General features: G+C 42.8%; 1 protein-coding gene across 1 annotated transcript in view; it reads left to right on the top strand.

The window, feature by feature from the left end:
• Positions 1–24,025, top strand: part of LOC140732693 (calcium and integrin-binding family member 4-like) — a 54,155-nt gene that overhangs the window by 17,802 nt on the left and 12,328 nt on the right. The window contains exons 2-4 of the mRNA XM_073055376.1: positions 4,926–5,022; positions 19,360–19,507; positions 21,791–21,897. Of these exons, the coding sequence (XP_072911477.1) occupies positions 4,926–5,022; positions 19,360–19,507; positions 21,791–21,897 (352 nt within the window). The remainder of the gene's footprint in view (positions 1–4,925; positions 5,023–19,359; positions 19,508–21,790; positions 21,898–24,025) is intronic.

Genomic DNA, 24,025 nt, shown 5'->3' on the forward strand with positions numbered 1-24,025 from the left:
CTGGATCGCTGGGACCTCTTCTGGGGCAGGTGTGACCTGTACAAAAAGGACGGGTTGCACTTGAATCCGAGGGGGACCAATATCCTGGTGGGAAGGTTTGCTAAGGCTATTGGGGAGAGTTTAAACTAGAATTGTTGGGGGGTGGGAACTGAACTGAAGTGACGGAGGAAAGGGAGGTTGGCTCACAAATAGAGAAAGCTTGGAGACAGTGTGAAAGGGAGGATTGGCAGGTGATAGATAAGGGACGCATTCAGTCCGATGGTTTGAGATGTGTCTATTTTAATGTGAGGAGTATCATGAATAAAGCGGATAAGCTAGGAGTATGGAGCAGCACTTGGAGCTATGATGTTGTGGCCATTACAGAGACTTGGATGGTGCAGGGGCAGGAATGGCTACTTCAAGTGTCAAGCTTTAGATGTTTCAGAAAGGACAGGGAGGGAGGCAAAAGAGATGGGGGTGTGTCACTGTTGATCAGAGATAGTGTCACGGCTGCAGAAAAGGAGGAAGTCATGGAGGGGTTGTCTACAGAGTCTCTTTGGGTGGAAGTTAGGAACAGGAAGGGGTCAATAACTCTATTGGGTGTTTTTTATAGACCACTAAATAGTAACAGGGACATCGAGGAGCAGATAGGGAGACAGATTCTGGAAAGGAGTAATAATAACAGGGTTGTTGTGGTGGGAGATTTTAATTTCCCAAATATCGATTGGCATCTCCCTAGAGCAAGGGGTTTAGATGGGGTGGAGTTTGTTAGGTGTGTTCAGGAAGGTTTCTTGACACAGTATGTAAATAAGCCTACAAGAGGAGAGTCTGTACTTGATCTGGTATTGGGAAATGAACATGGACAGGTGTCAGATCTCTCAGTGGGAGAGCATTTTGGAGATAGTGATCACAATTCTATCTCCTTTACAATAGCATTGAAGAGGAATAGGAACAGACAAGTTAGGGAAGCATTTAATTGGAGTAAGGGGGAAATATGAGGCTATCAGGCAGGAACTTGGAAGCTTAAATTGGAAACAGATGTTTTCAGGGAAACGTGTGGAAGAAATGTGGCAAATGTTCAGGGGATATATATGTGGGGTTCTGAGTAGGTATGTACCAATGAGACCGGGAAAGAATGGTAGGGTACAAGATCCATGGTGTACAAAGGCTGTTGTAAATCTAGTCAAGAAGAAAGGAAGAGCTTACAAAAGGTTCAAAAAACTAGGTAATAACGGGAATCTAGAAGATTATAAGGCTAGCAGGAAGGAACTCCATGTGCTCAAGATTCTGGAGTAGAACTTCAAGCTGAAACTTTCTCAGAGGTGAGAATGCAACCAAATGAGCCATTGCTGGCTGATCAGGAAAATCTGACCCATTCCTCTTCGCAGTTCACCATACCAAAAAACATTGTAAAAGGGTTTTTTTAAGAAAAGTAGCAATAATTTCTGTATTCTAAGAATGTTTTGTGGGCACAGTCCAGCGCATTGTGAAAACTGCCTCCTCTCCAATGACTTTGTCTACACTTTATCTGCCTCAGTCAAAATCATCTCCCACCCAGCCTGGAAATTTTCTCTTTTTTCCTCTTCCATCAGGTTGAAGATACAAAACACACTGCAAGGTTCACAGACAGCTTCCGTCCTGCTGTTATAAGACTACAGTATGATATGATTGACTCTTGTCTTGACAATCTACCTATTGGCCTTGCACCTTACTGTCTACCTGCACTGACATTCTCAGTACTGCAACACCTGATTTTGCATTTTTTAAAATCTTGTACCACCTCAATCATTCCTGAGCCACTGAGCTGATGTCATTCCACACCATCACCTTCCAGAAGCTCCTCCGTGTTTTCTAGCCAAGAAAGATCTCCAACCACGTCCTGCTCTTTCAGTGTCATCAAGAAGGCATGGCCACAATCATCATGAGGAAATGTTGGAGATGGATTGGACGCGTGATGAGAAGAGAGGCCAACTTCATCATCAAGACAGCACTAGATTGGACATCTGAAGGCCAGAGGAAGCACAGGAGACCAGAGGCAACTTAGCACCATACCAGAGAGGCAGAAATGAGGACCCTGAAACACATCTGAGGCACACTAGAGAAGATGGCCAAGGACAGACAGAGATGGAGGACCTTCATTGCAGCCCTAAATGCCAGCGGCATAACAGGCTAACTAACTACCTCAGTGCACTGTTGTAATGAATTGATCTATATGGGTGATATGCAAGACAAGTTTTTCACTCTCCCTCAGTACATGTGAGATAAACAACCTATTCCTGTTCTGTACTGTTTTATATGACAATAATACATCAACTTACCTATTTATATATATATATTTTTCAAACTTGTTTGCTTTTTCATAGACTTGTCATTCATAATTGTCATTAATTCTCTGAGTTAGTATATACTGCATTCACTGCATTCTTTTTTTCAACTGTTCCCAATTTGTTTTGTCTAAATCTGTATTTCCAGTCTCATCATCTCGCCTTTGTTTTCAAGACTTGCCTGCCCCCTAGTGGCGGCTATCACACAGTACTCAATTGCTGTAACAGGAGAGTAGGACTCAAATGCAGCAGTGATTTTCAAAGTAGGGCTGAGTCCCATTGGTGGGTTGCAGGATGTTAAAGATTGTTACATTTTCTCCTTTAATTAGATATTGGTCCATGATGTATTATTTTGCATCATGTAGGTGAACCATTTGATTAAAATGCATTGCCTGAAAAACATTGAATACTATTCTAGATTACTATTCTATGCTAATCCTGTACAAGATGAGTTTTGCAAATCTGAAATAATACAGGGGCTACACATTCCAACTAGTCAATCTGGACCCATGGACCATAGCAAATTAGGCAATTTCGGCCCATCGATTCTGCTCTGCCATTCTGCCATGGCTGATAACTTATTACCTACCTCTCTCAGCCCATACTCCTGCCTTCTCTCCGTAATGGACACCCTGACCAATCAGGAGGCAAACAACCTCTGTTATAAGGACAAAATTAATATTATTCATATTACACTGTAGAAAATAGTGAGACAAGATTTGAAGGAAAACAAGTCCCAAATGATACAATGTTCAGGAACTGGATAAATTATTTTAAAATGTGTCGGTTCCTTGTTGTTATTCGGACATTTTATTTATTTATTTATTGTGATACAGCAGTGAATAGTCAGTCCCTTCTGGCCCTTCGAACTGCCCTGCCCAGCAAATCCCCAAATGTTTTAATCTTAGCCTAATCACAGGACAATTTACAATGACCAATTAATCTACAAACTGCAACATCTTTGGACTGTGGGGGGGAATCCAGAGCACCAGGAGGAAACCCACACAGTTACGGGGAGAACGTACAAACTCTTTACGGGCAGCGGTGGGGATTGAACCTAGGTTGCTGGTACCATAAAGTTTTGTGCTAACCACTACACTACCGTGCTGCCATGTGTGAAGATAATGTGAAAAACTTTATTTTACATGATGTTCATGCAGACCATTCCAAAATATAAGTACAGCAAGGTTGTACAAAGGGTCAAGCATTCACAGTAAGCCCCTCTATAATAGTCACACTTAGAGTGAGCAATTAGGTTGAACAAAGGGATTGGCAGTTCCAGTGCCCACTGCACTTATACGACACCGCAAACAAAATTACATTTATAGCACTTTTAGGAGGCCACTGTTCATAATTGCAATATCAGATCAGGTTTGAGTCTGGATCTGTGAGTGAGCTAAACTCAGTCAGGAGAGCACTTAGAGGTCTATAACTAGCCTCCGGTCTCCAGCCTAGGAAAGGCAGATCAATGCCTGCTGATTTCCGAATGAAAATTGCCTCTGTCCGGATGTTAAATGAGGAGAAGATTAGACTGGACAGTGACATATTAGTCATCAACTATATGAAGGGTGTCACTAAGCTGGAAAAAGTGCAGAGAAGATTCACTAGGGTATTACTGGGACGGGGGACTTGATTATAAGGAGACGTTGACTAGGCTGTGACTTTTTCCCTGGCGTGTAGGAGGCTGATGGGTGACTTTATAGAGATTTATAAAATCAGGAGGAGTGTAGATATAGTGGTTGGTGGAAGTGTGCAGATAAGTCTCTAACAAAGGGGATGTAATGCCCTCCACTGACCTGCAGGTCAGCCTTGGGCAAGGTGTAGCACCTGCTTAGCCCCCGATCAGGGTCACATGAAGCCATGGGAGCAGGTGGCAGATGGTCATATGAGCAGCTGGTGCAAATCTCAAGTCCTAGTTATAAGACCATAAGAGTCCCTATGGATGGTCACAGCCTTTACCCAGGATACTGGCATCCAGAGCCAGACAGCATAGATAGAAGCTGAGAGGGGAAATAGTTAAAAGGGACTGGTGGTGGGGGGTCTCTCTCACTCAGAAGGTAGTTTACATATGGAATCAGCTGCTCAATGAAGCAGGTACTATTCCCACATGTATCCTGAAATTGTATCTTAGTAAAACAGAAATAAACAAGTTATTTTCTCTTAAAAGCAACACACACAAAATGCTGGAGGAACATTTCAGACCAAGACCTGAAGAAGGGTCTTGTCCCAAAACATTGATTATCTCAATGTTTCAATGGTTCAACAGTTCAGTTTAATATTAGAGAATGTATAAATTTACAATCTGAATTTCTTACTCTTCGCAGACACCCCTGAAACAGAAGAAAACCCCAAAGAGTGAATGACAGAAAAACAGAAAAAATCTGTTGATTTCCACGGATGCTGCCCGACCTGCTGAGCTCCCCCTGCATTTTGTACATGTTGCTCTGGATTTCCGGGCTTTCTCATGTTTATGTAATGTTTTCAAAATGTCAGACATCCCAATCCAGTGCTGGGAAGTAGAGAAGGGTATCACGGAGAGGGAACTCGGGAGTAAAAAGACTGTGATACTACTCTTGAACTTTAGTCAACAAATTAATCAAAAAATTGTATTTTATGTTTCAGTATTCACAAAGCATTCATTGATTTGACTCAAGGAGCAACTGACAATGGGGAACCAGTTCTTACATCTGAGCAGGTCAGCAATATTCCAGCTTTAAGGGTGAGTATGGAGAGCTCTCTATTTCTATCACATGGAGATTTACTAAACTGTGTCTTTTTTACTGCCCGTTATGCTGCGGGCATTTGGGGCAGCAATGAAGGTCGTCCATCCCTATCTGTCCATGCTGTTGCACACAGATACAGCAGGATTCTTCATTGCTGTTTCTATAACTATTTTTTGACCAGTCAGGGTTGTTAGTCCTGAGCTGAACCCCCGAACCTGGAGGACCAGTGGACCACTCTCAATCTGTCCTCTACCCTTTGACCTGTTTGACATGGGTGACCCTACCAAGAGCCAATGCACAAGGTCCTGACTCCAGCCATCATAGATCTCCAGATCACTGAGGCACTCAAATCTCCAAACCCTACGACAAAGTTGTGGTTCTCTTGGAGATAAACTGTGCCTGTTATGGCAAATTTGTGTCCTTAAAGTGATTTGAATTAACGGGCAGTGTATTTTTATATATTTATAAAAATACCCTTACCATCTATGTACCTATCCAAACATCCTTTAACGTTGAAATCAAGCTTGCATGCACCACTTGTGCTGGCAGCTCATTCCACACTCTCACCACCCTCTGAGTGTAGAAAACATTTCATCTTTCACCCTTAACCCATGACCTCTAGTTGCAGTCCCACCCAACCTCAGTGGAAAAAGCCTGCTTGCATTTACCCTATCTATACCCCTCATAATTTTGTATACCTCTATCAAATCTCCTCTCAATCTTCTGCATTCTGAGGAATTAAGTTCTAACCTACTCAATCTTTCCTTATAACTCAGGTCCTCCAGTCCCGGCAACTCCTTGTAAATTTTCTCTGTACTCTTCAAACCTTGTTTTCATTTTTCCATTAGGTAGGTGACCAAATTTTCAAATTCTCCAAATTAGGCCTCAACAATGTCCTATGCAACTTCAACATAACATCCCAGCTCCTGTACTCAACACTCTGATTTGTGACTTGTCAGGACCGTCATGCAAACAGCATTGCTTCTGCCAAGTTGGGGATAAAATCCGTGTTGTTCATTATCAACCACTGTTAGTAGGGTCCCTTTTGATTTACAGTGATTCATCTGTAACAGGGCTAGATGTAAAGATGCATAATCAAATCATCTCTATCCTAGAAATTCTTAAGATTATGCGAGGCAGCGTCTTTTTCCCAGGGTTAAAATGTCTAATACTAGAGACTTAACATGAGAAGGAGAAAGTTCAAAGGAGATGTGGGGGGTGGGACAGGTTTTTACACAGAATATGGTAGGTGCCTGGAAAAACTTGCCAGAGCTGAGGTTAGGCAGATACAATAGAGGCATTTAAGAGGCTCTTAGGCACATGAATATGCAGAGGGTAGTACAGGAATGGGCCATAAGCAAGGATCTAATGTTGAGGCTTTATAAACCACTGATGAGGCCTCACTTGAAGAATTTTGAGTCGTTTTGGGCCCCTTATTTAAGAAAGGATGTGCAGACACTGAAGAGGATTCAAAAGAGTTTCACGAAAATGATTAACAAGAGAAGATCTGCAGACGCTGGAAATCCGGGCAACACACACAAAAAGCTGGAGGAAGTTTCGACCCGAAACCTCAACAGTACTTTTTTTCCATAGATACTGCCTGGCCTGTTGAATTCCTCCAGCATTTTGTGTGTGTTTCACAAAAACGATTTTGGAATTGAAAGGCTTATCATAGGAGGAGCGTTTGATGGCTCTGGGCCTGTGTTCACAGGAACTCAGAAGAATGAGGTGTGACCTCATTGAAACCCATCAGATTATGAAAGGTCTCAATAAAGAGGATGTAGAGATGGTGGAGGAATCTAAGACCAGAGGACATAGCCTCAGAACAGAGGTACATCGACTTAGAACAGAGGTAAGGAAGAATTTCTTTAGCCAGAGAGTGGTGAATCTGTAGAATTTGTTGCTACAGGTGGCTATGGAGGCCAAGTCATTGGGTATATTTAAGGCAGAGGTTGAGAGATTGTTGATTAGTCAGAGCATGAAGGAATACAGGGAGAAAGCAGGAGATTGGGGCTGAGAGGGAAAATGGATCAGCCATGATGAAATGGCAGAGCCAACTCAATGGGCCAAATGACTGAATTTTGCTCCTATAGCTGCAAGGTAATGTTACAGCTATATAACACCTTAGTGAGACCCCACTTGGAGTGCTGTGCTCAGTTCTGGTCACTTCACTACAGGAAGGATGTGGATACTATAGAGAGAGTGCAGAGGAGATTTACAAGGATGTTGCCTGGATTGGAGAGCATGCCTTATGAGAATAGGTTGAGTGAACTTGGCCTTTTCTCCTTGGAGTGACAAAAAGGATGAGAGGTGACCTGATAGAGGTGCATAAGATGATAAGAGGCATTGATTGTGTGGATAGTCAGATGCTTTTTTCCCGGGCTAACACGAGGGGGCATAATTTTAAGGTGCTTGGAATTAGGTACAAGGAGGATGTCAGAGGTAATGTTTTTTCAACAGAGAGTGGTGGGTGCGTGGAATGCAGAGGTGAAAGAGATGCTGTTGTGCCTTTTTCACCACACAGCTGGTGTGTACAGATCACATGAGATCCTCGGTAATGTGGATGCCAAGGAACTTAAAGCTGTTTACCCTCTCAACCCCAGATCCACTGATGTCAATAAGGGTTAGCCCATCTCCATTGCTCCTGTAATCCAGAACCTGTTCCTGTAATCTACAACCAGCTCCTTTGTTTTTGCGACATTGAGGGAGAGATTGGTTTCTTGACACCACTGTGTCAGAGAGATGACTTCTTCCCTGTAGGCCACCTCGTTATTGTTTGAGATTAGGCCAATCAATACAGTGTCATCAGTAAATTGAATTAGCAGATTGAAGCTGTGAGTGGCGACACAGTCATGGGTATACAGGGAGTAAAGGAGGTGACTTAGTACACAGCCCTGAGGGGCTCCTGTATTGAGAGTCAGAGGGGTGGAGGTGAGGGAGCCCACTTTTAACACCTGCTGGCAATCTGACAGGAAGTCCAGGATCCAGCTGCACAAGGCAGGGTCAAGGCTGAGGTTTCTGAGCTTCTTGTCGAGCCTGGATGGAATTATGGTGTTAAATGCTGAACTGTAGTCCAAGAACAGCATTCTCACATAAGCATCCTTCCTCCAGGTGTGTAAGGACAGAGTGTAGAGCAGTGGTTATTGCGTCATCTGTCGATCAGTTGTGTCGGTAGACAAATCGATAGGGCATCCAGTCTGGGTGGTAGCAAGCTGCAGATGTAGTCCTTAACCAGCATCTCAAAGCATTTGCTTATTATCGAGGTGAGTGTGACAGGACACCTGCCAGTTGAGCTGCGCACATCCTGAGTACTCGCCCTGGGATGCCGTCCGACTGTCCACTCATTGGCAACATCTGCGTACCTCGGCCTCAGAGATGACCAGGTTGCAGACTGTAGCAGTGGCTTTTCTCAGTCTCAGGGTTAGCGACATCGAACAGAGCGTAAAAGCGATTGAGCTCATCCGGGAGAGAGGCCGCGGTGTTGGCGGCACCACATGAGTTTAGAGTTTAGTTTTAGTTGCGGGACACCATATGAGTTTAGAGTTTAGTTTTAGTTCTGGGACACCATATGAGTTTAGAGTTTAGTTTTAGTTCTGGGACACCATATGAGTTTAGAGTTTAGTTTTAGTTCTGGGACACCATATGAGTTTAGAGTTTAGTTTTAGTTCTGGGACACCATATGAGTTTAGAGTTTAGTTTTAGTTCTGGGACACCACATGAGTTTAGAGTTTAGTTTTAGTTCTGGGACACCATATGAGTTTAGAGTTTAGTTTTAGTTCTGGGACACCACATGAGTTTAGAGTTTAGTTTTAGTTGCGGGACACCATATGAGTTTAGAGTTTAGGCTGTGAGTTTAGAGACAAGCTTTCAAGCTAAGACATGAAATTGCTGTTGGTTAGATTTGCACAGCAAGTGAATCTATAAATACAATATTTTGATGTTCTCCTACAACCGGATTTCCACAGGCCTCATTATCATAACTACGTTTTCTTTCAATCATAAGAAATGCATAATTTAATTACTTCTCCCTGGGTCCCCTCCTCCTTCCCTTTGTCCTATGGTCTTTCTTCTCCAGCCCTTTACCTGTCCCACCCACCTGGCTTCACCTTCCAACTATCCTCCTTCCCCACTCCCCATTATTCTGGTGTCTTTGTCCTTCTTAAACCTGAAGAAGGGTCTCGGCCCAAAGTATCGACTGTTTATTCATTTCCACAGATGCTGCCTGACCTGCTGAATTCCTCCAGCATTTTGAGTGTGTTGCATAATTAAATTGTTGCAGTTTTTAATTACCTTGAAATGTATTTACTTATTTGGCGATACAGCGCAGAATTGACCCTTCTTGGCCCCTCAAGCCACGCTGCCCCAGCCCTGACAAATCTGATTAGCCCTAGCCAAATCACAGGTCAATTTATAATAACCAATTAACCTACCCGGTACGTCTTTGGACTATGGGAGTAAACAGGAGCATCTGGGGAAAACCCATGCATTCCACGGAGAGGATATACAGAAATCACTTACAGAACGGCTCCAGAATTGAAACAAACAACTTTTAAACAAACCAAGCAGTGATAGTGTGGCGCAGACTGCTACATTACCGTGGCAACCTAAATGGTGTTATGCCAATCATGATTTAAATGACATTAAAACGTAAGTAAATGGGGCAATTTGTTTTTTGGTTGGACAAACTAGTTCATTTGTTATGTGGATGATCATGACCATGATTATTCTTGGCAAAATTTCTACTTTGCCTTCTCCTGGGCAGCATTTTTACAAGATGGATGACCGCAGCCATTATCAATACTCTTCAGAGATTGTCTGCCTGGTGTCAGTGGTCACATTACCAGGACTTGTGATGTGCACCAGTTGCTCGTACGACCATCCACCACCTGCTCCCATGGCTTCACGTGACCCTGATCGGGGAGGGCTGGGGGGGCTAAGTAGGTGTTACTCCTTGTCCAAGGGTGACTGGCATGCTAGCGGAGGGAAGGAGCGCCCTTTGTAGAAACATATCTCCACCCCGTCACCAAAAATAGTAACAAAGAAGTAACAACCAGCTCATCTACAGAGCTAGAATTAAATTAATAGTGGTCAAGAGGTGTCAGACAGAGTAATTTATAGCTTGGAAAGTGGGTCACAGGCTGCCTTTAGGGTATTTCGCTGCTTATCACCGATGGAAGCAAATAGCAGTTCAGACTTTATTGAAGTATAATATGAGATTAGAAACTGCTCGATAAAATAAATCTATTTTGTTAGATGTACTCTGACCTCGCAGAACAGCATTGCCATTGAGATGCAATTGTATCATTTTGTTTACTCTTATAGACTGAAGATAAAGACTGGCTTAATTTGTCTTATGTACATCAACACATCAAAGCACACAATTAAATGTGCTGTCTACAACAAATCAAATCAGTGAGGATTATGCTGGGCAGCCTGCAAATGGCGCCACACTCCCAACACCAACATACCATGCCTACAATTCATTAACCTTAACTGTGCACCTTTGGACTGTGGGAGGAAATCAGAGCACCCGGAGGAAACGCCCGCACTCACAGGGACAATGTACAAACTCTTTACAGACAGCAGTGGGAACTGAACCCTGATCACTGATCAATGGCACTGCATCAGTGTTACGCTAACAACTACACGAATCTACAGTTGGCATAACGCTATTACAGCTCAAGGTATCGGAGTTTGAAGTTCAAGTCTGATGTGCTCTGTAAGTCCTTCCTGTATGCGCGAGTTTCCTCTGGGTGCTGTGGTTTCCTCCCACAGTCCAAAGACATACCTGTTAGTTGGTCATTGTAAACCAGTGGTCCCCAACCACCAGGCCGCGAGGAAACGATATGATTTGGCAATATGAAATGATATGAGTCAGCTGCACCATTCCTTATTCCCTGGCAAGCCCACTGTTGAACCTGAACGCACGCGAGGTCATCAGTTGGTCATTAACCTATAACTACTTGGTGAGTAAATAACAAATGTTTCTTGAGAGTTTCTTTGGAAGAGGTGGTAGGGACGTAAAAGGCCTAACGATGATGATAACGCAGAGACAGCTGAGGCCGAGACTGCAAAAAGAAAGAAAGCTTCCTTCAACAGAAAACACGTCGAGTCGTACATAAAATACAGCTTTAATGCAACCGGTGACTCGCCCCCTGTGTGTGATATGTGGGGACAAGCTGTCTAATGAGGCAACAAAGCCCTCAAAACTGCTTCGGCACCTTGAGTCCCAGCACCCTGCACTTAACAACAAACCCGTTGAGTTTTTTGAGCGGAAAAAAACGTGAGCAAGCGGGACAGAAGCAAGTGCTGAGAGCCACCACCTCCACAAATGCTGCTGCTCTGAGAGCGTCGTACTTAGTGGCTAGCCGTATTGCTAAGGCTAAGAAGCCTTTCACTGATGGTGAAGAATTGATTCTACCTGCTGCCAAGGACATGTGCCATGAACTGTTGGGAGAAGCTGCAGCTAACAAGATGGCACAGGTTTCTCTTACAGCTACCACAGTTTCAAGGAGAATTGATGACATAGTGGAGGACATCGAAGCACAACTGTTGGAACAGCTTAACAAGTCACCATGGTATGCTATCCAGGTTGACGAGTCTACCGATGTCGATAACAAGGCAATACTGCGATATAATATAATGTGCGATATATATTTCAAGACGATGTGCACGAGAATATGTTTTGTACACTGCCGCTGTCAACTAACACAACTGGGGCAGAACTATTCAAGTCTTTGAATGACTACATGTCAGGCAAACTGGACTGGTCATTCTGTGTTGGAATATGCACAGACGGGGCTGCAGCTATGACTGGATGACTGTCTGGTTTCACTACCCGAGTCAGAGGTTGCTCCGGAATGCCAGTCTACACACCGTGTCATACACAGGGAAATGCTGGCTAGCTGAAAAATGTCACCCGATCTTAACCACGTATTGAGTGACATTGCTGAAGTTATCAATCACATCAAAGCAAAAGCCCTTAACTCACGTCTGTTTGAGCAGCTTTGCGAGGAAATGGATGCAGAGCACAAATTCCTTCTCTTTCACACTGAAGTCAGGTGGCTATCAAGGGGGAGATCCCTGGCCAGGGTTTTTGAGTTAAGAGAGCCGCTACAGAGATTTCTTTCAGGAAAAAAAGTCACCACTGGCAGCACACTTCAGTGACGAGGAGTGGATAGCAAAACTCGCTTATCTGTGTGACATCTTCAACCTGCTCAATGAACTCAATTTGTCATTTCAGGGGAGAATGACAACTGTCTTTAAGTTGGCAGATAAAGTGTCTGCTTTCAAAGCCAAACTGGAACTATGGGGACGGCGAGAGGACAGGGGCATATTTGACATGTTCCCAACATTAGCTGGGATTTTGGGAGAGACTGAGGCTGCACCGTCCTTCTCACAGCTGGTGCGCGATCACCTATCTTCACCGTCGACAGAATTCGAGCATTACTTCCCAACCGCAGATGACCCAAGACGTGCAAAGGAATGGGCCCGTGACCCATTTGTGAATGTCCCCGGGGAATCATCCATGTCAGCTCCTCGAGCTTGCAAATGACGGTGGGCTGAAAAGTATGGTTGACATAACATCTCTGCCGGCATTCTGGATCAAAATCAAGGCTGAATATCCTGAGATAGCCACGAAAGCACTGAAAACGTTGCTTCCATTTCCAACAGGGTTTTCTGCAATGAAAACTAAATTGCGGAATAGACTGGACATAAAGAACCTCCTTCAAGTATCGCTGTCTCCCATCACCCCTCGATGGGACCATCTTGTTGCAGGGAAACAAGCCCAGGGTTCCGACTGATACAGCGATATCGGTGTGTTGCAATGATTTTATATGTTCATACAAGGAAAATATGTGCTGTGTGAAAATCCAAATGTTACTTAAAATGTTATGATGCTATTGACTTATAAGTGAGTTATAATTGACTTATTACTATATTCATGCGAGGAAAATATGCACTGTGTGTTTCATATTAAATTCATAAGATAAACCCTTTTAGAAATAAAATTGAGTGCATTAGCCACTTATAAGTGACTTATAGTTGATTTAACCCCTATATTCTGGTTGTGATTAACACCCCCACCCCTACCCCCAGTCGGCCGATCCGCAAGGATATTGTCAATATTAAACCAGTCCGCGGTGCAAAAAAGGTTGGTGACCGCTGTTGTAAACTGTCCTGTGATTAGGCTGGGGTTGGGCGGTGCGGCTGGAAGGGCCAGAACAGTCCGTTCCGCACTGTATCTCTAAATATATAAATGAGCATCTTACCTCCAAAGGAGGTGAAATATCAAATGTTGAAAACTCAATATTAAATTTAGTGTCATGAAAAAAGATCTTCTACCACGACGATGATAAATGTGACAAGGTCAACAAGAATCAGCAATATCGTTGCTCTGTTCTTATAGTTCAAGGTACCATTGTGACTGTTCACTCATCTACTAATCATGATGCCACACACCTCACCACGACCCCGTACCGTGGCTCCAGTTCCAGCTACATATCTCAATTCAAAGTTCAAAGTGCATTTATTATCAAGGTGCGTATATCTCACCATTTACTACGCTGAGATTCATTTTCTTGCAGCCGTTCACAGTAGAACAAAGAAATACAACAGTCAATGAAAAGCTACACAAAGACTGACGAACAACCAATATGTAAAAGAAGTCAAACAGTGCAAATACAAACAAGCAAATAATGAATCAATAAATAAGGAAATAGATAATACTGGGAAGATGAGTTGTAGAGTCTTTGAAAGTGAGTCCATAGATTGTGGAGTCAGTTCAGTGCCGAGCTGAGTGAATTTATCCACTCTGGTTCAGCAGACTGATGTCACGATGTGCACTGGCAATGTTGGAATCCGAGTGCAAAGTGCAGACAGACTCTGATGTAGAGACAGCAACCAGAGTCTGTTCATAAGAATTCTAACAGAACTTTGGTGGCTCGGCCAAGTGACACCGTAAGACGTAGCGTTCTCAAGACTAGGACCCCGCAATTAGCACTGAATGGGCATCCGCTTAAATAATACATGTAACATGGAAACCCGGAGCCTATAAAAATAAACCTAACAAGCTTAAACAGAAAGCACCAGGAGACCACATTACCAAGAGTGATTTGCTTGAGAAAGACCACAAGGAAATCTAAATGATTAACGATTTTTTTAAACAATAACTAACCAATTATTGAGGAGAAGATACCAGCCATGATTGAATGGCAAAGCAGACTCAATGGGCCAGATGGCCTATTTCTGCTCCTATGTCTTATGGTCCAACTCAGGTGCTCTAAAAACCTTGGAGCGCAATGCTCCTCAGTTCCCTGCAGAGGCCCAAAGAGCTCATCACAACTGATGGTTTAAGGGTAATGAAGTCTTGAACCTGGTGCTGTGGAGCCTAAGGCTTCTGTACCTCCTGGAGATGGTATGAGAATGTTGAGGCCATGCCTTAGAAGCACACAGGAAGCACACTTCCTTGCATAAGCACTGGAAGGAGCATGCCAGTCCCCACCTGCTCAAAGTTTCCAGCACCTCTGGCTCCACGACTCATTGGACACAAGAATCCAGAAAACCAGAGTCATCCTCAGTCTGAATGGACTGCCCAACCAGAACCTTTTGCAATAAATAGAATTGTTATATGACCTCTTGCAAGATAATTGTAACATGCACAAAACACTGGAGGAGCTCAGCAGGTCAAGCAACATCTATGGAAAGGAACAATCAGAAGATGTTTTGGATTGAGGCACTTCATCAGGACTTGCAGGTTAATGTTTGCTTCCTTAAGACCATATACAATACTTTCTAAAGTAACCACTTTAAAGAAGATTTAATAAGATGACAACATTATGCTGCAGTATCTCAAGAACAACAACTCTTATTGTACTTATATTGTAGAGAAGGAAAAAATAAAATCCAATGTCTCGGTATTTCAGTGGAAAAAAAGGAAATTACAATGGCATGAGAGGGAAACTGGCCCCAGCTGACTGGAAAGGGACACTAGCAGGAAGGACAGCAGAGCAGCAATGGCTGGAGTTTCTGTGAAAAATGAGGGAAGTGCAAGACAGATATATTCCAAATGAGAAGAAATTTTCAAAGGGAAGAAGGACACTACCATGGCTGACAAGTGAAATCAGAGCCAAAGTAAAAGCAAAAGAGAGGGCATACAAGGAAGCCAGAGCTAGTGGGAAGATAGAGGATTGGGAAGCTTTTAAAACTTGCAGAAGGAAACTAAGAAGGTCATTAGGAAGGTAAAGATGAATTATGAAAGGAAGCTGGTGACTAATATCAAAAAGATACTAAAAGCTTTTTTAAGTATATGAAGGGTAAAAGAGAGTCGAGGGTAGATATAGGACCAATAGAAAATGACGCTGGACATATTGTAATGACAGATACAGAGATGGCAAAGGAACTGAATGCGTATTTTGCATCAGTCTTCACAGTGGAAGATGTCTGCAGTATACCGGACATTCAAGAGTGTCAGGGAAGTGAAGTTTGTTCAGTGAAAATTATGACTGAGGAGATCCTCAGAAAGCTTAATAGTCTGAAGCTGGATAAATCTCCTGGACCTGATGGAATGCACCCTCAGGTTCTGAAGGAAGTAGCTGAAGAGATTGCAGAGGCCTTAACAATGATCTTTCAAGAACCAACAGATTCTGGCATTGTACCGGATGACTGGAAAATTGCAAATGTTACTCCGCTATTTAAGAACGGTGGGAGGCAGCAGAAAGGAAACTATAGACCTATTAGCCTGACATCAGTGATTGGGAAGTTGTTGGAATCAATTGTTAGGGATGAGATTACGGAGTACCTGGAGGCACATGACAAGATTGGCCAATGCCAGCATGGTTTCCTGAAAGGAAATCCTGCCTGACGAACCTACTGCAATTCTTTGAGGAAATTACAAGCAGGGTGGACGAAGGAGATGCAGTAGACGTGGGGTACTTGGATTTTCAGAGGCCTTTGATAAGGTGTCACACATGAGGCTGCTTAGCAAGATAAGAGCCCGTGGAGTTACAAGGAAGTTACTAGTGTGGGTGGGGCATTGGCTGGTCAGCAAAAAACTGAGAGTGGGAATAAAGGGATCCTATTCTAGCTTGCTGCCAGTTACCAGTGGAGTTCCACAGGGTCGATGTTGGGACTACTGCTTTTTACAATGTATGTCAATGATTTGGACTATGGGACAAGTGGATTTGTGGCTAAATTTGCCGATGATACAAAGATAGGTGGAGGACCGAGTAGTATTGAGGAAACAGAGAGACTTAGATAGTTTAGGGGAATGGGCAAAGAAGTGGCAAATGAAAGAAAGAAGTGGAAAATGTATGGTCATACACTTTGGTGGAAGAAATAAATGGGCAGACTATTATTTAGATGAGGAAAGAATTCAAAATGCAGAAATGCAAAGGGACTTAGGGGTCCTTGTGCAAGATACTCTAAAGGTTAACCTCCAGATTGAGTTGGTTGTGAAGAAGGCAAATGAAAGTTGGCATTCATTTCGAGAGGTATGGGATAGAAGGGCAGGGATGAGATGTTGAGGCTCTATAAGGCACTTGTGAGACTACACTTGGAGTATTGTGTGCAGTTTTGGGCTCCTTATTTTAGAAAGAATAAACTGCCATTGGAGAGGGTTCAGAGAAGATTCACTAGAATGATTCCAGAAATGAGAGGGTTACCGTATGAGGAACATCTGTATTTTCCTGCAGTTCAGGAGAATGAGGAGGGATCTCATAGAGACATTCCACATGTTAAAAGGCCTAAACAGATTAGATATGGCAAAGTTATTTCCCATGGTGAGGGAGTCTAGGACAAGAGGGCACGACTTCAGGATTGAAGGACGTCTATTTAGAACAGAGATGCGGAGAAATTACTTTAGTCAGACCGTGGTAAGTCTGTGGAATTTATTACCACAAGCGGCTGTGGATGCCAAGTCATTTGGTGTATTTAAAGCAGAGATAGATAGGTTCTTGATTAGCCAGGGCATCAAAGGGTATGGGGACAAGGAAGGGGAGTGGAGATGACTGAAAGAATTGGATCAGCCCATGATTGAATGGCAGAGCAGACTCGATGGGCTGAATGGCCTACTTCTGCTCCTATATCTTATGGTCCTATGGAACTCACACAGATATCTGATGGCAGAGATACATAAAGGTGCAAAATGTTCAGTAAAACTATAACAACAGATCACCAGTAATCTAAAGGGATGCATTTGAAAAGCAAAGGACTTATGTTAAACATAAAAACTTGGTTAGTCTACATGAATTATTGTGGTCAGTCCTAATAATCTTATAAAATAGACCCAGAGGGACTGAAGAAGCTAAAATAAAGACATGAGAAACTACTGTTTTCAAGAAATATCGAACTGAGATTCTTTACTGAAAAGATAAGCCTGAAGTATAATCTAAAAGGTTATAAAATGACTTGTTATGATAAATGCAGAGAGCTTTTTCCACGTGGGGATACAAATGCACGATAGACACCAGTAAATCTCGTACTTCACACAGTGATTTAAATGCATTAATGAGAAAGCGAATCACCACATGAGGCACATGGCTTTGTGCAGAGCAAGTCGTGCCTTATTACCTTGGATCGAGTTTTTGACAAGATGATGAGGATGATTGGTGAAGGTAGAGCTGTGGATGTTGTCTACATGGATTTTAGTAAGGCATTTGACAAGGTCCCTCATGGGAGGCTCATCCAGAAGATTAAGATGTATGGGATCCATGCATCTTAATTAGCTGTTTGGATTCTGAACTGGCTTACTCCTAGAAGGGAGAGGGTAGTAGTCAAAGGGACTTATTCTGGCTGGAGGTCTGTCATTAGTGGTGTTCCACAGGGATCTGTACTGGGACCTCTGCTGTTCATAATGTATATAAATGACCTGGATGAAAATGTAGATGGGGGGTTAGTAAGTTTGCAGATGATATGAAGATTGCTAGTGTTGTGGATAGTGTAGAAGACTGGCAAAGAATACAACGGGATTTAGATCAGTTGCAGATATGGGCAGAGAAATGGCAGCTGGAGTTTAACCCGGACAATTGTGAAGTGTTGCACCTTGGTAGGTCAAATATAAGGAGACATTACAGTGTTAGGGGCAAGTTTCTTAACAGTGTTGACGAGCAGAGGGATGTTGGGGCCCAGGTTCATAGCTCACTGAAAGTGGTTGCACACGTTGATAGGGTGGTTAAGAAGGCATATGGGATGCTTGCCTTTATTAGTCAAGATATTGACTTCAAAAGTCAGGAAGCATTATTGTAGCTTTATAAAACTCTAGTTAGGCTGCATCTAGAGTATTGTATACAGTTCTGGTTACGCCTTTATAGGAAGAATATTGAAACTTTGGTGAATACGCGGAAGAGGTTTTCTAAGATGCTGTCATGATTAGAGGGCAGTGCTATAATGAGAGGTTGGACAAACATGGGTTATTTTGTCTGAAGCAGAAATTAATTTAATTGGTTTAGCGCAATATTCGTGGGCTGAAGGGCCTGTTAGTGTGCTGTACAGTTCTATGTTCGAGGTGTATACTGTTCTACATTCTATGTTGCATGTTCTATGTTCTAGGTGTACTGTACTGTACAAACACTGGCATGATGTCAGTCTGAATAATTTCTATCTATGCTTTAAGTACTCTGTAAGTTGTAATCTGTTCCAGCAACCTCTCTGAATCATGAATATTAAACTATGTAATATTCTTTGTTCTTCTTTCCTTATGCTTCACCCCAAAGTTCCTTTCATATTCCATCTTCCCATTTCATCAAACTCTGCCTGGTTTGCTATCTCATTGTTCACTTCTAACTTGCATCAAATATAAACTTTGAAACTATACCCCTGTAGCCAAGTTCAACCTGATGATTAATCGTACATAATCACTTGATTGACAAAGTTGATGCATTATCTTCTAATGTATGAATATTGTGCTGATGCTGGAGGAACTCAGCACATCAGACACTAGTAATGTCAGGAGTTCCTAACCTGGGGTCTACAGACCCCTCAGTTAATGGTAAGGGTCCCTGGCATAAAAAAGGTTGGAAACCTGTAATCTATGGAGAGGAATACACAGTCGACTTTTCAGGCTGAGACCCTTCATCAAGATGAGCATCGACTTCTCCTCCTTCGCCCTTCTCTCTTTTTCTATTCCACATTCTGGCTCTCCCTCTAACTCCCTCGCTTCTCAGCTACCATCAGCCTCCTTCTGGGGCATTTCCACCTTCATTATTAATTGATTTATCAAGTGCTCTCCAAGTGTTCTTGCTTAAAGAAAATGTAATCATTAGTAGTTTAAGTGGTCTTGGTTAAATTTTTAACCTTAACCTATAGCAGATACCAACTATAATTATCTGAAACAGGTGAATCCATTTCGGGACCAAATCTGTAAGGTGTTTAGCACAAATGAAGAGGGTTTATTTTCATTCGAAGACTTCCTGGAGATGTTCTCTGTCTTCAGTGCAAATGCATCGCTTGCTGTAAAAACTGACTACGCATTTCGAATCTTTGGTACGTTTCCAATGGTTTGTTTTTGTCCTATTCTTAGTATAAACAATGACAACGTAAAGAGATGGACCTTTATCTTTCATTCATTCAGGGTAAGAAATTACTACGATTTAATAAAGAAGAATGTTATCAAACTTAATTCATGGTGCAATTAATTCTCTTTTTTATTCAAATCTCAGCTAGATAATGAGTTGGTGCAGCACACCAGAAATATATTGCAGGTTTTCAGAAGAGGTCACAGATCTTCATGGCCCAAGTTGTTTGTATGACCTTAACACTGTCTTGCTTCTATTGTATGAAACATGCATTGAACCCCTCCATTGGTCGGGGTCGACCATGGATATTGTGTCCCAACTGTCTAGACACACAAGCCAAAGCAGTATGATATGGAAGGCTAGCTGTTACCCATGCAACAGGCTCCCCTCTCCACACCCACCATGCATCTGATGAACACAAAGGAACAGCAGAGACCAATACAGTTTGGCACCAGCTGCATCGCAGGAGTTGCCAATCATCATTGAACTCAACTTAGGACTGCCTTAGGGACTTCAGCTCTGGATTTTTCCCTCAGGATTTACTCCCAAAGCCTTCCCCAAGAGAGGGTATAGCCACAAGGCAGCGGATGTTTGAGATCCGAGTTTTCCTTCTCCTAGATGAGCTGGCAACCATGGCTGACAAACCCCATCTGCTTTTGTCCCTTCTCCTGTCAGTAGAAATGGTTCCGCCGGGCTTAGTAGCTAAGCCACACGTGAAGGCCAGGAGCTGGACTTGGTTGTCAGAGGCTATTTGAGGCGCACACCACTGGGAGCATTTCATAGGTAGTGGGAGCTTATTCCCCCATTACCACACCCAGCTATAACAACCTTAAGGAAGCACCACATGCATTTTCTTTACTTGCAATTATAAGCTGTGGGTGACTACATTATAAAGATTAATTTTATTGTCACGTGTACATCGAAGCATTGAAGCTTACTGTGATGCATTGTTTGAGTCAATGAGGATTGTGCAGGGTTCACCCCACAAATATCGCCAAGCTTCCAATTATAACTTAGCATGTCCATAACGTACTGATGCTCACCTGTACGTCTTTCAGACGCGGAAGGAAGCAGAGCAGTCCCACACAGTCACTGGGAGGATGCACAGACTCCTGAAAGACAGCAGCCGGGATGGAAACCCTGTCGCCGGCACTGTAAAGCGATGAAAGTGTAGCGGTTAGAGCAACGCTATTGCAGCTCCGAGTGTCAGAGTTCGGAGTTCAATTTTGACGCCATTTGTGCGTGGACTTCCTCCGGATGTTGCCGTTTCCTCCCACATTTCAATGAGGCACCTTGTCCTGCGATCAAGCTAGGGGTAAATCAGTGGGTTAATGGGCAGTGTGGCTCGTTGGGCCGGAAGGGCCTGTTCTGCACTGTATCTTGAAGTAAATAAAGTGTTCTACTAGTCACTATGCTACTGTGCTACTGACTCCAACAGTAAACAAGCAAAGGGCCATCTGTGTCTTATAACAAATACATATACCTCCTTAAGGCCCTAATGGTCCAAATCATGGTTAACATAAGTAGTTAAAAATCACATTGAATCAATATAAAGTACTTATCATTGTATCGAGAAGAGCAGTAAATCCTGAGAATTGTAAGCTTTTCAAAACTAAGCAAAGAGAACCAAAGTATTGATAAAGCAAGAGAAAGTACTCACACAATCACAGGTGAGGGATAAAAATAGCCTATGAAAAGTTTCTATCACTTTGTAAAAAAAAACATTAATGTGAATTCCTCACAGACTGAAACAACAGAAACTATATTCAGAAATTGAAAAAATAACAGAAAATTTAAAAAATATTTTGTCAGCTTCCTCCCGGAAGTAATGAAGAAAAGCAAGTCCAGAGAGAGTTCTGAAAAGAAATAGCATTGATGTAAAATAAAATATTGGAAAATTATTGGGTTCGAAGATGATAATTCTTGCATTCACACACCGACAGGAGAGGTCAGCCCCCAACCCAGAATGGATTCCAACACACCTCTCCTCCCCTGGGCAACTGCAGCTGGCGACCCTGCGGCCTTGGTCTAGTCCTCACCACAACCGAGGCAACGCAACTTCCTCACCTTTGACCTCAGCAATGAGCCAGTGAACTGGACTTGCAGTGTTCTGCATTACTAATGTCCAACAGGGCCTTGTAGATGAATGGTTTTTGGCATGGACTAGTTGGGCCCAAGGGCCTGATTCGAGAACTCTATAACTCATGTTTAGCAGGCTGTCTTTTAATAATTTCCTTTACTTTTCACCTAGATTTAAATGGAAATGGCTACATTGATGAAGAGGACATAAGGAATATCATCCTTCGTTTGACTAACAATTTAATGGATGAACCAAACATAGTTGATTTAACTTACAATGTAAGTAACTACATAACTTAAAATTGTCATTATTTCATGCATTTAAAATCCCACAAAATAGACAAAACTGGTAGTCTTAGTTTATCTAACACTTCATAGCTTGAATCCCAGAATTATCTAAGGCAGCCTTTTCATCCTTTATTAATACAAAAATTTGTTTTCTGTTCATCCAATCTACCCAAGCCACCATTTTGGCAGTATCACCTTTTTTGTTAGGTTAAAGCATTGGATGTCTTTGGTTTTTGTAGATATTTCCTTATTTTTGGCCTCTTACTACTTCCAAATTTCTATTAAATTTAATAGTTTTTATAGAGATACAGCACGGAGTAGGCCCTTACCACCCTCCAATTGCCAATTTAGCCCTGACCTTAATCATGGGACAATTTGCAATGACCAATAAACCTACCAATCGGTATTCCTTTGGAATGTGGGAGGAAACTGGAGCACCTGGGGGAAACCCAAATATTCCTTGGGGTGATGTATGAACTCCTCACAGGCAGCGGTGGGAATTGAACCCAGGTCGCCTGTACTGTAACCACTACGTTACCGTGCCGCCCCAACTATTGCTCTTTCACGTTTTGCCACAGATCTCTCACACTTTTAGGTCCTACGATATCTCTTCTTAATTCACCAGTCTCCTGTCCTCTGAAAACGAGTACATGTAGCTTGGGTGCTTAAAAGTTTTGTACAGTACTGTAGTAATTTATGTATTGCACTGTACTACTGCCACGAAAAAACATTTCATGACATATGTGAGTGATGTTAAACCTGATTCTGATATGGGTCTCTGTTGCGGACTGAGAGTGGGAAGGGGGCAGGGAGAGGGGAATCATGGTTGGGAGAAGGGGGAGGGAGCAGGAAGCATCAGAGAGACATTCCGTAACAATGAATAAACTAATTGTTTGGAATCAAATGGCCTTGCCTGGTGCCTCAAGGTTGGGTGTAGCTGTACTTGTGTTACCCTCCACCACTGGCACTCCTTCTCTGCCGACTGTCTCACATCCCTACCGCAGCACTCCACCCACGCCATTCCTAACATATTCTGCTCCTGCCAGATTTACAAACTCGCTCTCCACTCCACATTGACAAATATAGTGTTGTGCAAAGGTCTTGGGCGCCCTAGCTATATATATGTGCCTAAAACTTTTGCACCGTACGGGTACCTCTGAAGTACCTGATGTGCATTCCCAGCTACTCTTGCCATCTCTGTCTCCTGGTACTTTGGGTATTAGACTTAAGATGACCTCTGATTTTATAAAATTCACAGAACATCAGTGCCGTCGAGATGGGCTGAAGGGCTTGTTTCTGTGCTGTAGTGCTCTCACAAATTCATCTTTACATTCCTTCTGCTCAAGTCATTTTTATAATTACTCTCAAACATTTCAAGAAAAATTTCGCAGTTACGTACAAACTAGTTACTGCTGGTGCTGTTAATAGTTGCTGTTGAGAGGAGCTGAAGCTGCCACAGACCTACCAGGCAGCCCTGAGATCCTCTTGCCATTTACTTCCTAAATCCATCACTGGCTACAGACAATAATATTTCAGAACCTACTTGAAGAAATGTTACAGATAGTTTCTTAGAACGAGGATGGATCGAAACAAGTTATTATTTTGAGAGATCTCAACATGATTCTTTCCATTTGCACAGTTGTTTTTTTTTGTTGAACTACTAATTATAATTCTTATGGATCTGTGGTAAAATATGATCCGTGATCCAATGGAAACATAACCATATAACAATTACAGCACGGAAACAGGCCATCTCGGCCCTTCTAGTCCGTGCTGAACGCTTACTGTCACCTAGTCCCACCAACCTGCACTCCGCCCATAACACTGCATTCCTTTCCTGTCCATATACCTATCCAACTTTACTTTAAATGACAATATCGAACCTGCCTCTACCACTTCTACTGGAAGCTCGTTCCACACAACTACCTCTCTCTGAGTGAAGAAGTTCCCCCTCGTGTTACCCCTGAACTTTTGCCCCCTAACTCTCAACTCATGTCCTCTTGTTTGAATCTCTCCACTCTCAATGGAAAAAGCCTATCCACGTCAACTCTATCTATCCCCCTCATAGTTTTAAATACCTCTATCAAGTCCCCTCTGTCTATTTAAGACTAGAATTAAG

Source organism: Hemitrygon akajei, chromosome 9, assembly GCF_048418815.1.
Source record: "Hemitrygon akajei chromosome 9, sHemAka1.3, whole genome shotgun sequence".
Lineage (NCBI taxonomy): Eukaryota > Metazoa > Chordata > Chondrichthyes > Myliobatiformes > Dasyatidae > Hemitrygon > Hemitrygon akajei.